The sequence below is a fragment of the Salminus brasiliensis genome, chromosome 18 (assembly GCF_030463535.1).
Source record: "Salminus brasiliensis chromosome 18, fSalBra1.hap2, whole genome shotgun sequence".
NCBI lineage: Eukaryota > Metazoa > Chordata > Actinopteri > Characiformes > Bryconidae > Salminus > Salminus brasiliensis.
The window spans coordinates 21,092,647-21,107,515 of record NC_132895.1 but is presented as its reverse complement, the minus strand read 5'-3'; the positions used below and the strand labels follow the sequence as shown (position 1 = coordinate 21,107,515).

Below are 14,869 nucleotides of genomic sequence, written 5' to 3'. Positions count from 1 at the left end.
TCTGTTTTTTTTTTATATTATAGATAAACAGAGATTAGCACCTCCATGCCCTTCAATTTCGGGTCTGCAGGAGGCTTTCATTTGATCAGGGTGGGGGTGGGTTTTTGAGTAAATGTGGTTTATGACTTTGCCACAGAAGGTCATGCTGTGCCGGAATGCTGCCCAGGGTCACGACCCCAGCACAGGTGGGACCAGCTACACAAACACACAACAGGCACACAGAGACCAACTGGAGAGTGATATAAAAGCTGTAGAAGTAGTGTGAAGCCAAATATAGGTCCCACACTTGCCCACATGTAGGTACGGCCCATGTATAGGTCTTACAACTTGTGGCCTGTTTATATTTAAATGTATCTCATGGTTTTAGTAAAATGCAAAATGCAGCTGTGACTTTATTTAACATAGACATGGACGTCTGCTAATACCTGTCTATCTCTGAAGATGTGGATATATAAGATCCTTTCTCTGTAGCTGTGACTTTGGTCAGCTTTCACCTGGCCTGATGCCAATATCTGAATCCTAAACAAAGCATCTGCTCCTGAACTAGTAGGATGTGCATATACAGTATATAACCTATTGAACACCCTGTTATTATGGACTGGTGATCTGTATTTGGAGGATACAGTTTAAACAGACCTCTGGATTCTCAGGGTTTTGCAATAATTAAAAATGCCCTTGTCATGTCCTTATATTTTTCATGATAATGTACGACCCTCAGTAAATTGCGCTAGTCATCAAATAAATACCGGGCTATAAATAGAGAGAGAGAGAGAGAGAGAGAGAGAGAGAGAGAGAGAGAGAGAGAGAGAGAGAGAGAGAGAGAGAGAGAGGGGTAATAAAGTAAGGAAGTGCAGTTTCTATTGTAAGCTCCAGTGCAGCGCCCTCTAGTGTCGGATTGCTAAACAGCGCAAGTCTGCCGGCGAGTGTCGTCACGCAATGTGTCCTTGAGTACAAGGTCAAATGTTTCAGAGGACCCAGAGAGTTCAGGTACTGAAACACTGCTGCTGGGCCACTTATGCAGCTATTATTAGATGCTTTAGAGGAGAAAAATAAAGAAGACAGATTACTGAGATTACTGGTTTCACACCTTTCACAACTAGACTGTATAAAAAAGGTCTAATTGAATAATGCAATTGATTAAAGCAGAAAACAGCTGGTAAAAGTGCCATATCTACATTTATATGAGCCACAAAGTAGTGTTAATGAATTAGTTCGTTTCATGTACAATTTAAAGCGCATTCACACAGGCAGCAGTGGTCTTTTAAGAGCTCGTCACTTTCTGTAAATATTCAGGTCATCTGTAACTTTCTATATATATTTTTCAACCAAATCTGTTTCACATCTCTCAGCTTCTTCAGCTCTTTATTACCTTTAGTACTTTTTACTTTTTTAATTTATCTTCTACCCTATTTATTGTTTAGTGTAATTTTCATTTAGTTTAATACTGTAAATAATCTGTGTTCTGTGTTTTTGTTACTTGTCATACGTGTTGCTCTCACCAAGACAAATTCCTTGTATGTGTAACATACTTAAATAAAGAGATTCTGATTCTGAAGAGAAGTAGTCAAAGCAGGAGAAATTTCATCATTTTGGAATGGCCAAGTCAAAGTCCAGACCCTAACTCAATAGAAATGGTGGGAAAGGTCCTAAAATGAGCAGTTAATGTCAGGAAGCCCATCACTGAGCTAAAGCGGTTTTGTAAGGAGAAAGAAGTCAAAACTTCCTCCAACCCCCTGTACAAAACTGATCAAGTTTTTGCTGTTTAAAAGGTTTAAAACCTTACCATATCTCCATTATGGCAACTTTACAACAGAAGAAGAAAACCTTCTTAACATAAGTCAAATCAGAAAGATTCTAGTCATTTCGTAGCATTTCTATTGGTCTATTCATTATAACATTTTAACTTGTATAACATTGAACACCTGACAGATTCATAAAGTCTTCATAAAGAAAGGACACAAGGGTTTTGCATGAGAGCGCCTAGAAATGTGGTTATTAATGTGTGTTGGAAAATGAACTAGAACCTGTCAAGGATTCAATTATGAAGTTAAATGTAATTGCAAAATTGACATCTGGGTGAAAAAGGCTGAATGGTTTATAACAGTACCACCGAGCGCTGTTCTCATGATTTTTTGCACAAAGAATTAAGCCACATGCTGCCGGAGGAGAATGTAACCAGGCCAAAAATCAGGAATGCCATGAAAGCTGGATTTTCTTAAATACCCACAAAGTGAGAGGCATCTTCAAAAAGAACCATTTTGATTTTATTATTTGATTTTTTTTATGGGAAATGAAAATGTCTTGCAGGTATTTGGATTACGATGGGAAAAGATTCTTTCTGCAGTGTACAACCTCCAGAAGAACACCAACAGCCTGAAAGCCCTGCACATCTACAGTTCTGTCATGCATTATGAAAGGTAAGAACTGCAGCTTGTTTCAATCGAAACCATGCTTCATTATAGCTGATAAAATGCATTCACCATCACAAATGCTCCAAACCAGCGGCCTACTGTTCAAACCCTGGCTTATAGAACCGTCTTCATTAAGCAATATGGTGAGAAACACTGTCCTTAACCATTCCCACCTGCTTAGGGTTGAGTGGACAGAGAGAGGAGATCAAAACCTACACTGAGAGGATCAACAACTCTATCAGTGTAGTGAGTATATACTGTAATCACATGCTTTTGATCAAGCAGTTGAGGAGTGCAGTGGAACAGGAAATAAATGAATCTGCTTGTGTCTATAGCTGTGTAAGAAAACACGACTGAGGCACAATGGCTATGCAGTATAGCCTTACTGCTTAGCATAAAAAAAAACACTTAGTCAAACCCTCAAACGTTCCTTTTGGACAAATTTTTTTTCTCAAGACCACATGACACTGGTGTTTTGAGTGCAGACTGAAGTTTCAACAAAAAATCTTAAATCTGATGACTGACAAAAAAAGCTTGATGAAGATTTTATAAGGTAAGCACTTATAAGAATAGACACCTAAGGGAAGAGCCCTGAGTTCACTGGGTTAAAGGAATACTTCATCCTTCCTTCAAGGCATTTTCAACCTGATCTTTGTATGCCATCTGTAGCACATGGTTGGTTACCACAGAAAAAATGTGATATGTGGGTCATTGTACCAGAACAAATAGAAACACTTTCATAGAAGCCAATGAGCATGTGTGTCAATAACTCCCCATAGTATTACAGGTAAAATTTGAGCCAGTTGTTTTTCTGCTCTCTGCTAAAGCACATCAGAAATACAGTCTGTGGTATCTGACAGTGTGCTACAAAGGTGACACATAAACATTAGGTTGACAATAAAATAGTTTATGGCAGTGGTTCCCAGTCCATTTCCCGGCCTCCTGTCTGGCACATTTGAGCATTTTTTCTGTTGTCATCTTAGCTGATTAGCTGGGGCAGGTATCAAAAACTGTATGTATCCAAAAAAAAACAAAAAAACAAGGTAATATTATTTGGATTTACATATTATTCTAATTTACTTGGTACACGGTTTTCATGGACTACAACTGTCCTTGCAGAGGCCGGTACAGGGCAATTCAGTGTCCCAAGATGTAGTAGAAGTATGAATCTCTTCATCCCATCCTGTTAGAGGATGGCGCCAATGCCTTTGTCACTGGCATTTGTGTCCATAGCCCAAATGTGCACCTTCTGGTTCAGCAGGACAGCAGCAACAAGCACTTTCTGAATTATTATAATAATTTGATGGTGCATGACAAAGCCCAAGGGCCATTACCATGGACTGCCATAAACATGATGCATTCCCAGAATGAACACAGCCAATAATCTTGGTCTGGGAGAGCCAATCCAACGCATCATCACTGTCAGTCAGGTTTTGATGAATCCCCCAAACAGAACTGCTGTGGTGTGATCAAATCCTCCAGAACTATCTACTTTTCCCATGCCCTTGACCTGGCACCATGTTCCTTTTCTGGAGTTCCCCAAACACCCCCGGCACTGCATGTTCAGCTCCTCCAGAGACACCGGCTTCCCCCAAAGGAAGCCCTGATTCTCTGCCTCATCTCTGCTGCTGCTTGTTGTAGATAATGTCACTTGTATCTCCTCTAAGTTCAGTGTTTTCTTCTTAAGGTTGAGCACAGCAGATGCTCAGGAAACCAAGTTTAAGTATGCACTCATCTCGTATAGTCACAAGCCAGAGTTTGTGCACTTGGTTTAGCACTCCTACCAGAACTGGGAGCTGCCACCGACTTTGTATATCAACTCGACTGCCGGTCAAAGACTTCACCCACGATCAGACCATCATCACTTTTCTGAAAGCCTGCTGGAGAGCCGAGGTCAACGCAACAAAGATGTCATGTTGTTCCAGCCCCAAATCCACAACAGCCTCTAGCATTTCTCTCTCTCCAGCACTAAGATTAAGATAACGTCTGTTGTCCAATCTAAATACCATCATCAGCGTGATCACGCTCTCTTACTGTTGTAGGGCTGTAGGCACCATCTCTGTCCTCTCTGTCGCCACCATCTCTCCCTCTCAGCCAGCCAGACTCTACTGATGAGCCTTGGTGCCTTTGCCATCACCAATTTTCGCCATCTTCCCCAGCCAGCTGCTCTTACCAAGCTGGACATGTCCAGCAGGGGACAGGCCTAACACATGGTAAATTCTACCTGTGTCTTCATTGCTGGGTGCTATTGAGTTGATCTGTTGATCTGCCACTAGATCCCTTCCAGCTTTGTGGTGGGAATTAACTTCTGACACCACTCTGATGTCAGCTGAGAAAAAGACTTACACAGCTGCTTTCTGGGTAGGAAAATAAGAAGCTCTTTATTTGAAGCAGAATGCAATGCCTCAGCAGAGTCAGAGTCAGCACATGATTAGGATGCAATGATTTAGGAGAAATTAAACTGAAATATGCACAGCCCGGACGAGGTCACTACACATAACAGGTTCCCTGTAATGGTAAGTGACCCAAAACATGCGCTAACCTAAAGGCACATTAAACACGCAACACAGTTTCATAGAATAAGAGTGCAAGTAAAACACATGACTTTCAGTCACTTAGCCACTACTCAGAGTTTTTTAGTTCAGTGTACTGTGGAGATTTTACGTACATTCATATGGGATCTTTGGGCTGAATCAGGGCACTGCAATCTTGCAACAACTGCACTGTTGTTGGTTTTAACTATTTCTTAACAGGAGTGAAACTCAGAGTTGTCAGGATTCACTGAATAGAGTTTGTTTGGTCTGCATTTACTTACCATCAGCATGTTGTCTTCACCTTTAGGCAGTATGTATTGTTATTGGTACAGTTGATCACCCAGTCTTCATGTTTTTGGCTGCAAGAACAGGCTACAAGTTTACCTTTTGTAAGTGTGATGGCATGACAATGACCAGTTTTGCACTCAGAATGAAACCACTGAGCATTTGACAAGAGTGTTAGGAGTCTATTAACTCTCCTACATTATGTTTAGATCAACACTAGAAACTTAGGTCACACCAGTATAAATAAAATAAGTTAAATCAGTTCTCTTGACAAACTCTACATAATTATATTATTATAATCATTATTTATAATTAAATTAACCCCTTGTTGGTGTTAGAGCAGGATAAACACCAAATATGCAAGGCACGGTACTCCAGGACCATGTTGGGAAACCACTGCATTCCCCTAGCCCTGTTTGTCTCTTTTACACTTCTGCATACATTACACATTCATTTGATAATAATAATAATAAAGTTCTAAATGTAACCCCTGATATCTGTGACTATTTTGTTTGGTGTCCCTTTAAGAACTATGTGAAGGTCATCTGGATGAGGGAGAAAAAAAAAGTGTAATATGCAAAGGCACAAAAGTGCCAAACTAAAGGTCAACAGTGATGAGGCCGATGATTACGTCTGAAATATAGCACTGCGGGAATCCCAGACATAATAATGCCAGAGATGCATGCAATGCTGTATCTGTGGCACAGTTGGGTCGGTGTAATTGTGAAAAGAAGCATAAGGGCAGATGGATTAAAGGCCAGCCATGTCAGCAACGGAGTGTGCTGCACTTCATCACACTGATAAGCTACAATATCTTCAGCTCCAGAAATTCCAGTAGATGGAGCTAAAAGCTTGGTTTTGAAGTCTAAAAGCAAAAATGAGTGGCCAGTCACTGAACTGCCACCTAGTGTTCTTAAAGAAAAAGTGTGCGAAAAGATGTGCGAAATCAGGCACAACGACACTTTGACCACCTACAGCACTGCAGGTTTAGTCTCAAAGCAGTGGTGCTTTTGCTGTAGAAGACAGCCACAGTAATGCACATCTGAAGGAGCACATTAATCACAGACATGCTCCCCGGTTAAGGCTTTGGTGGGGGAGGTGGGGTGTGATTAGGAGGCAGAACATCTCCATTGGGCTCTTTGTGCTCCAGCTTGGTGGGGCTAGTTTTGGGCGTTTTCTTTGCCGCTGGTTTTCTGGGCCGTCTCCTCTTGGCCTTCTGCAGCGCAGCTGTCTTAGGTTCAAGTGCGTCCAGAAGCGGGTCCAGGTGAAGCTTCCCACTAACGGCATCTGAAGACTCATCAATAAACGCGAGATTCTCTCCGAAGTAATCCAGGGGTTGGGAGAGGGTGGGGTCTTTAGAAATTTTAGGGAGTGTAACCTCTTCTTTCTCATCTTTATCCTGCACCTGTTCCGTCTTGGTTTCTTCTGAGCCTGTCTCAGATTCCTCAGAGTCTGACTCATTGGACGATGTTGAGTATGAGACAGACGATCCGGATCCAGAATGGCCGTCGGGCTGTCCGTTCTCCCTTTTCCCACCCTCTCCTTGGGCCGCGGCCGAGGCGCTGTGGGTGGCACTGTGACTGCGGTGGCCACGGCGACGCTTCCTCCGTGAACGGCGTTTGAATGAGGCATCCAATTTGCCAGGGATGCGGAAGTCCACAGACATGTTCTGGATGTTCTGGGTCCAGTCAGTAGCATGTGCTCTCAACTCTTCCATCTGAGAAAAGAGGGAACAGAGGTGGAGATTTTTTTTTATATTTATATTTTCCTTTACAAAGGAATGTTAAAAAAAGACAAAAATAGAGAAAACAGGGAAGGACAGGACAAGAAAGCAATGCTAAAGAGGGATAGCATGAGTAAGGAATGAGAAGTAAGTAAAAGTGCATGATGGACATACCAACAACATCAACAATAATAATAATAAACATTAATTATATAGCACCTTTTTATTGAAACACATCTGAAAATGCTTGACTGTAATGTCTCCCTCTGCTGGCCTCAGTATGGAGCTCATGCACAGGTCATGTGCTCCAGTGAGCAAGGGCTAAGCTCCGGCCTTCACCTGAGGCTCATGTCCAGCACACAAATTGGCCTGTGTTGTACCTGCCCACCTGTTTCCTGACCTATGGCTGTCCTGACAATGAGTATTGTTACAGCCCTAATAAAGTCTCTCTGCACGTGCAGCCTGCTCAACTCATATGTTTGCTCAACTCATTCATTTATGAAAAAAGGTAAATAATAAGAATTTATGTTCCAAAAGTAAACAATTTAAAAAAAGTTATTATAAAAATGGGTTTAGAATTACTAAAATATAAAATAATAGAAAAATGGATTCAATGATGATTTGTAGCAAAATCTTTAAAAGTACTATATAAAATAATATAACAGATGACGGGGAAATCTGCTTTCCTAAACAGAAAGTAAACAGACAATCACTTAAAAATTTCAATACATATTGGGATACATATATTGCTGTGCAGTTGTTACGACTGGAACACTGAAATGGCCAATGAATCCATGTACAAAGTAGGTGTAAAGTAGGTGCATGACTGTGAAACTCCCAGAATTACCTCAGCCCGTGTCTTTTTGGACAGGACACGTAGCCAGTTCCCAATCATGGTAAGGATGGAGGCGAAGTATGCCAAGCCAAGCAAGATCCAAAACCACACCAGGGGCTTGTACCAGTGTTCATTCCCATTAACAATTCCATCACCTGAGCAAAAGGGTGGAAAAGTAGCACAGCTAAAGCAAAAAGGAAGCTTATGGTATTAGAGAGAGGGGAAAAGTCATATATATGACTATATATATATATATATATATATATATATATTAAAGCAATGTATATTAAAGCAATATAACACGAGAGGGAGTGTGTTATCGCGAAATATCAGCATGTCTGTGATGAAGCAGTATTTCACCACAGCCGTGCTCTTATTTCATGTCAGCACACTTTCTCTCGCGTTCTTTTGCTTTTATACAACAGCGTTAGCATTTCCTTCCGCCAAACTATAGTTCCTTCATTCAGGATGTTCATTGCTATCTTGGCAGTGACAGGCGCGTGCCCTGTGTAATGTCTTTGCATAATGTCTACAAGCTTCCTTTACATGTCAAAATGTAAAGTTTGTTCATAGGAGCTGTTTATGTGTTTACTGTTTATGTGAGCAAACATTACCACTAGTAACACAAATTATCCAATACTAATTGAGGCAAACGAACAAATTATGATTAGTGACGAAAGACTGTGTAAAACATGGCAAATGTATAAAATATCTGAAAAATAAATGTTAAAGAAACTTTACTTCCTATGGCATTTATAGTATGTTTTTTAAGAATATATGCATAGGAATGTTTTTCTCAACTCAATGATATGGGTATAAACGTCTCCCATTGATTTTTAAAGGAGAGAATTGAAAGAACTAACCCCGCCATGTAAAAGATGTACTTTGTACATAAGCTGGTTAAAGTTATTGATATGCTTCAATATGATTCAATATGAAAAATCACTCTGAAGCATATAAATTCAAACTGAAAGCTACCACATACAGTGTTGCAGAGATCATGCCACATGTACAACTCATCCCATAAAAGTAATGTCATAATAGAACAATGTGGTCCTATGGAGTGTACCTGCAACATAGTCTCCAAAGCCCACGGTGGTTAAGGTGATGACCACAAAGTAGGCAGATTCTAGTAAGCGCCACTGCTCCACCTCCTGGAAGACCAGTGTGGGCACAAAGACGAAGAGCACTAATCCCAGCAGGATGGACAGCACAGCGGAGATGACTCGTACAATAGTGGGGCTCACTTTCCACTTCTGAAAGCATCAAGAAAAGGGAACAGAAAAAAACACCAAATCAGGAGATAATAGTGAAGGTATGAGTATTACTGTCTTTACAGTTGCCAGTTTATAATTAAGTAAATAAATATATTTATAGGTACATTTATAGAAATAGATGGCAACAAACACAGCACCAGTAAAAGGTTTGGAAGAACTGTAAAGAACAGTGGTGGTATGATCATGCTCTGGAATTGGTACATTACCCAGTGGATGGAATACTGGGAAGGAAGTTTGCCTCCAGCAGGATTCGCCTGCATAACCTCAAACCGTCAGCTATCAACGGTTGAAACTTGGACACAACTGGGTGTTCCAACCGGACAATGAATCAAAGGTGCTTGTGGAAAGGATAAATCCGGCTAACGTTATGTTATTGGAATGGACTGCCCAAAGTCCTGACCTCAAATATGTGGACTGTGTTTAAAAGTCGGACCAGAGCCAAGAAACTAACACATTTAATTGAAGAGTGGTTAAATATCAAACCAGACACTTTGCCAGAAGCTTGTTGATGGTTGCCAAAGCGTCTGGTCAAGGTGCAACTTGCTAAAGGACATTTAACCAAGTATTAGGTATGTTGTATATATATAGAGAGACTTGTATATTTTTTGATTCGGTACATATTGTATTTATGCTCTTGTATTTATTAAAGATGTAGTGTCAAGCATTCGTTTTGCACTGGGAAACAAACAGTAATTTTGCCCTGATAAGTATGTACATGCTGAGTGTATGTGTGTTTGTACAGTATAATTCTATAGGTCTTACATAACATCTTGTAATAGTACAATAGTAATTTCATAGAACAAACTGTCTTACATTTGGTTAACTTATTTAAAGATGAATGAGCTCAAAAAAAGTTATTTCTCTGTCTTCATTTCACTTCCAATTACACGTTTAATAGATTTTCAAAAAAACAAGTGAATAGATCCTCGACAAGAAACTTAACTACAGGCAGGAAGTTGAATTTGTGCTTTAAGTCATGTCTAAAGAACATGCTTTACCCATTTCTGAACAAGCTAAAAGTGATATAATCATAAGGACATTACTGTATTATATACAAATATGAAATATGGGAAATCTGTGGTCACACTGGGTTTTTGCATTTCACGTCGCATCACAAAATGGATGTGACAGAAATCAGCAGTGTAAACCTCAATTTTGGTTCAGCAGTTGTGTCAAAATCAAATCAGCTAACGCGCTATTTAAACTACTAAAAACCCTTTAAACAAAGATAATTATCCTCTGATTCCACTTTCCAACTGACTGTGTACCCTGCTGCCTCTTGCTTGTGTTGTATTTTGCAATCCACACAAAAAGAGTTGTATAAAATCTCTGTTGTGGTGAATATCATTAAAATGTGTAGAATTCTGCCTGTGAAAATTCCCAGTGTGACCAGGACTTTACACAGCGTTCCTCAGTTCTCGCGATCGTTGTTGTGCCAAAGTTTTGCATTGTAGCATTGTGCCGTGCCAGGAGTGGCAACAATAGAGACGCTGTTCTTCCACTACAAGTCAGAGGAGCATCACAATGATTTTGGAGTAATTTTAAGGTTAACATGTATTTGCTAAATTTTACATATAAATAAAACCTATAAACTACTATAAACTGTTTCATAACCTTTGTAAATGCCACATTTTGTGATTTATTTTTGTCCTAACATCTTAAACAAAGCAAATTAACAGTCATTGTGCAGAAACATGCAGAAGTGTGTTCTCTGCAGAGGATTCCTTCACTTATTTCCAGTTAGAAAATCAACAAAACATGTCATTTGACCAGAGAAGCCCCATCATTAGTATACCACTATATGTCACTTGGTTCATGCTGGATCTCCTTTCTAGCCGATATCTAAGAAAAGAATAATGACTGTTGTTGTTTTTGTTTTCATCATAACCATCATATTCTCTCTGTCTCTCACCAGGAAGAGCCTCTCTATCCTAGCGACGGCGTTCCTCAGCCCAGTGCCCAGATGGTCTCCGACTCCGGCTAGCAGGAAGCCAAACAAGGGGATGCCTACCAGGGCATAGCAGATACAGAACAGCTTGCCCCAGTCTGTCTGTGGGGAGATGTTCCCATAACCTGGAGCCCACACAGAAATGCAACGTGATTTTAGAATCAGATATTTATAGATATAGAGAATTTGTAGGGTGAGCAATCCATAGAATGCAGGAGGCAGGCCAGTGCCTGAGCTGGGCTCATCCAGCAATGTGGGAATGCCATACCGATGGTAGTGATGATGGTGCCGGAGAAGAAGAAAGCGCTAGCCAGGTCCCAGCTGCTGCTGAACGTCTTGTTCTTGGGGTCGACCCCTGCACCAATGGCTTCTGTAACATTCTATAGAGACATTAAGAGTTAGCCTCTAAGCATAGACAATTACCACGTACACAACAACTGGGAACAAACATCCAAGATCCCAACAGCTTAAACTGATTATCAACAGTTCGTTGAAATATACATAAGAACACTTTTGGACTTTTTAAACAAAAAAGAATAAACAATTGTAAATATAAAAAAAACTCTGTATTTAGTAAGATATGACCTGATCTTCTGAAAGCTGATCTTCTGATATTCCTTATTTTCATGCCTGCTGTAGTCCATTTTGAGTATTTCTATGTCCTATGAGTATATCTACGTACCTCTAGAAGTTCCTGTAAAGTTTCCGGGCTCACGCAGGTATAACTCTCCAGGAATTCATTGCATGTGTTTTGCAGCCTGACGTACAGTGTATCATAGTTTTGTTCCTCAATCGAGGCCTCCAGTGCGTTGAACACCAGAGCCCCCATCACCAGGTAGAGAAGCACAGCCGTGAAGATGGCCAGTAGCGTGGAGCAGCGCATGGCTGGGCTTCCGCTCAGGCCAGAGCCCGACCGTTTTCTCTCTGCAACAAAACTGCATGAGAAACAACACACACTAAAGATGCTCATTTTCAAATAACAGTTTTTTTCAATACTGCTGATGGTTAATATGCATGTGAACATTTTCTTGTGATTTCCCAGACTAGTTTAGTCTTGTAATGTAAAGGCCCTGGAAACACATTAATATTATTATATATATAAAACGCTCGAAATGCACTCATCACACCTCTCTAAGAACAGCAGAGAGGACGGACAGGGCCATGTTAGCCTTGTGATTGGTCAGGGGTATGCTGATGTAAACCTGACCCACTTTTAGGACGGCCTATTCCACAGCAGACATTTATTAGACTTTGGAAAGCTATTCATAAGACATACTTTGAACAATGGCTATATTTTAACAGTTATCTTCTGATACTGATATGATCACAATATCATCATGCATCTCTAGTAGGGCCCATATTGTGGGAGAAGATAGTTAACACTGAATGTTTCATTTGCATTTTGGCCTTAGCCACTCTGATAATGCCTTCAATACAGAAAGCATTCAAGCCTTTATAGTGTAATGTCAGTCTGCGGGTCTACACTCTTAAAAAATAAAGGTGCTTCAAAGGGGTGTTTAAACGATTCCATCAAAAAAACACTTTTAGTTACATTCAGGAACCATCTTTGTAACAGAGATGTGAATGTGACGAACCTTTAAACTGGTAAAGAACCTTTATATCTACTTACTTCTTTAAACCATTAATCGGTTCATCACTCACACATCTGATTAGCAAAAAAGTCTTTTTTAGAACCAAATGTAGTTCTTTTATGGCATCTCTCAAAGCACCCTTTGTAGCACCTCTATTTTTAGAATTGTACAATACTGGTGACTTCCGTTGCCTCCTGTTCAGTCTAGCTCTATGTGTATCTACTTCATGGTCATGTTGGACAGTATTAATCGGTGTACCTCGCCCTGACGACCCCTCTTTTCCACCACCACCAGTCGTTTGGGTGACTTAAGATCGAATCCCGGGAGCCGTAGCTGATGGGCAAATCCTCGCAGTCAGACCGAGGAGACACTGATGATATAAACAGATATGAATCAAATATGAACGTAGCTGAGGGTGTCTGAACATGCTAAATCTGTGGACAGTAAAATACAAGTAGGAACTTTCTGGCTTACAATATTGCAGTGCGCTGGAAAATCATTTTTAATATCTGACACTGAATGCCTTCTTGACAGTAAACAAGTATATTTTTGTCCTTTTAATTTGTGGCCAGCCTGGCAGCTCTGAGGCGGTGGTGCATGCGCAACATGCGTGGCACACCTTTGCAGAGCCATGTTGTGGAACCGCTTTGTGTGTGTGTGTGGGGGGGGGGGTGATGCACCTGTTTTCGGTGTTGACATGCATGAATCAGATAATGTGAGCTTAGCAACGAACAACCTGATCGACTCTAAAATGACTGGGCAGACTGAACTGGGCAGCTCTTGACCTTGTTCTTTATCCGCTTCCCATTCAACAAAGGGGGTGATTTTGGATACGCTGGAATCGATTGTTATTGATTATAGAAAATAAAAGTTTGTGCAAATTTCTAGGCTAATATAAAACTCCTGAGATATTGGTATGATGATTTGATAGTCAATATTTTGTTCCCCCAAAGACACTGGCGTATTTAGGGTATTTATAAAAAATAATTCAGAATTGAGAAAATATTAAACCCAATAGATTTGCTTGAATTAATTAATAGTTTCCGAAAGAATTGTGCTTGAATCACTGACTCACTCCCTAAAGAATCATTGCAACGGGACCGAATCCAACAGAGATTTACACTCCTAGTAACAAACTATGTATTAGAATCAGGTCGTAGTTACGGAGGCGCTGAGGTGATGGGTACTGCACACCATGGAAAAGTCATGTCACCCTGGCCTAATCAGTCAAAGTGCTAATAATGGAGCTGGACTGCAATGCCATTTTGACAGCTTAATGACTCTGGACTAACACAAAGGAACAAAGCTGATGGTTAACCCAAGTGGTCGCTCGCCTCTAGGGCACCGGGGCTCTTTTGCATGGGGAGGAGGTTTCTAATGTTGCTGGACTCAATAAAGCGACTACATGCAGATTGTAATTTGTTTTCAGCGTGGGGCGAAGATTGAAGGTGGTAATCCTACACCCATGGGACGGCACTGAGGGTGGTGTGTGGTGGTCTGTAAGAGTATATAAAGCTGTGTGTGTGTGAGTGACAGAGAGCAATAGAGAGGTAGAGAGAGGGGTAGATAGAGAAAGAGAGAGTGATCTCAGTGGGTCTAAATGCCAGGGGTGGGGGAGCACATGTCTGTGACAGTTTATTGGGCTTCAGCTGATTCAGAGAGCAGAAGGAGCTGCTGACGCTACGGTTGCAAGATCAACATTACAACTCAGATTGAGCTGTGCAGAAGGAGCTATGGGCACTTTGTAAGCTTGATGCACACAAGCACACACAGACACACATATACACAGGGTATCATCACACCAATACACTGGATCCTGCTGTTAAATGGTGTTAAATCAACCTGTATAAGGAAATGCTGGAGAGCTGAAGGCAGCTTATAATCACAGCCATAATGCTCTGCGTAAAAGCACATTGTATTGATATCTACACGCTGTTACTTACTGCATCAGTCTACAGTATAAACAGCACTTAACACAAACCAGTACGGTTTGCACATAAAGCAGTAAAGCTACACAGACATTAACTCCAATGCAGCAAAGCAAAGTAAAAGTGCAGAGCGGTCGCAGATCCTTTCATGCAATATTAATGGCTTGCAGATTACTCCAACATTTACAGTCTGCTAAGTAAATGTTAAGATGATGGTGGTAGTAGTAGTAGTAGTAGTAGTAGTGGAGTAATCCCCCGTAAACCCCACATATACATGCATGCATGCACACACACACACACACACTCAGGACGCATACGTCTGTATCCGTCTCCTAC

The 14,869-nt window shown here is 40.8% G+C and overlaps 1 protein-coding gene across 1 annotated transcript; it reads right to left on the bottom strand.

Moving 5' to 3' along the window:
* Positions 1 to 6,308: 6,308 nt before the first annotated feature.
* Positions 6,309 to 12,922, bottom strand: kcnk4b (potassium channel, subfamily K, member 4b). The gene is made up of 7 exons (XM_072662238.1): positions 12,864 to 12,922; positions 11,696 to 11,948; positions 11,282 to 11,393; positions 10,978 to 11,138; positions 8,858 to 9,044; positions 7,801 to 7,943; positions 6,309 to 6,947 (listed from the first exon to the last, which is right to left on the bottom strand). The coding sequence occupies exons 2-7, from the start codon at positions 11,894 to 11,896 to the stop codon at positions 6,309 to 6,311; spliced, it is 1,443 nt and encodes a 480-aa protein (XP_072518339.1). The 5' UTR covers positions 11,897 to 11,948; positions 12,864 to 12,922.
* Between the last annotated feature and the right edge of the window lie 1,947 nt (positions 12,923 to 14,869).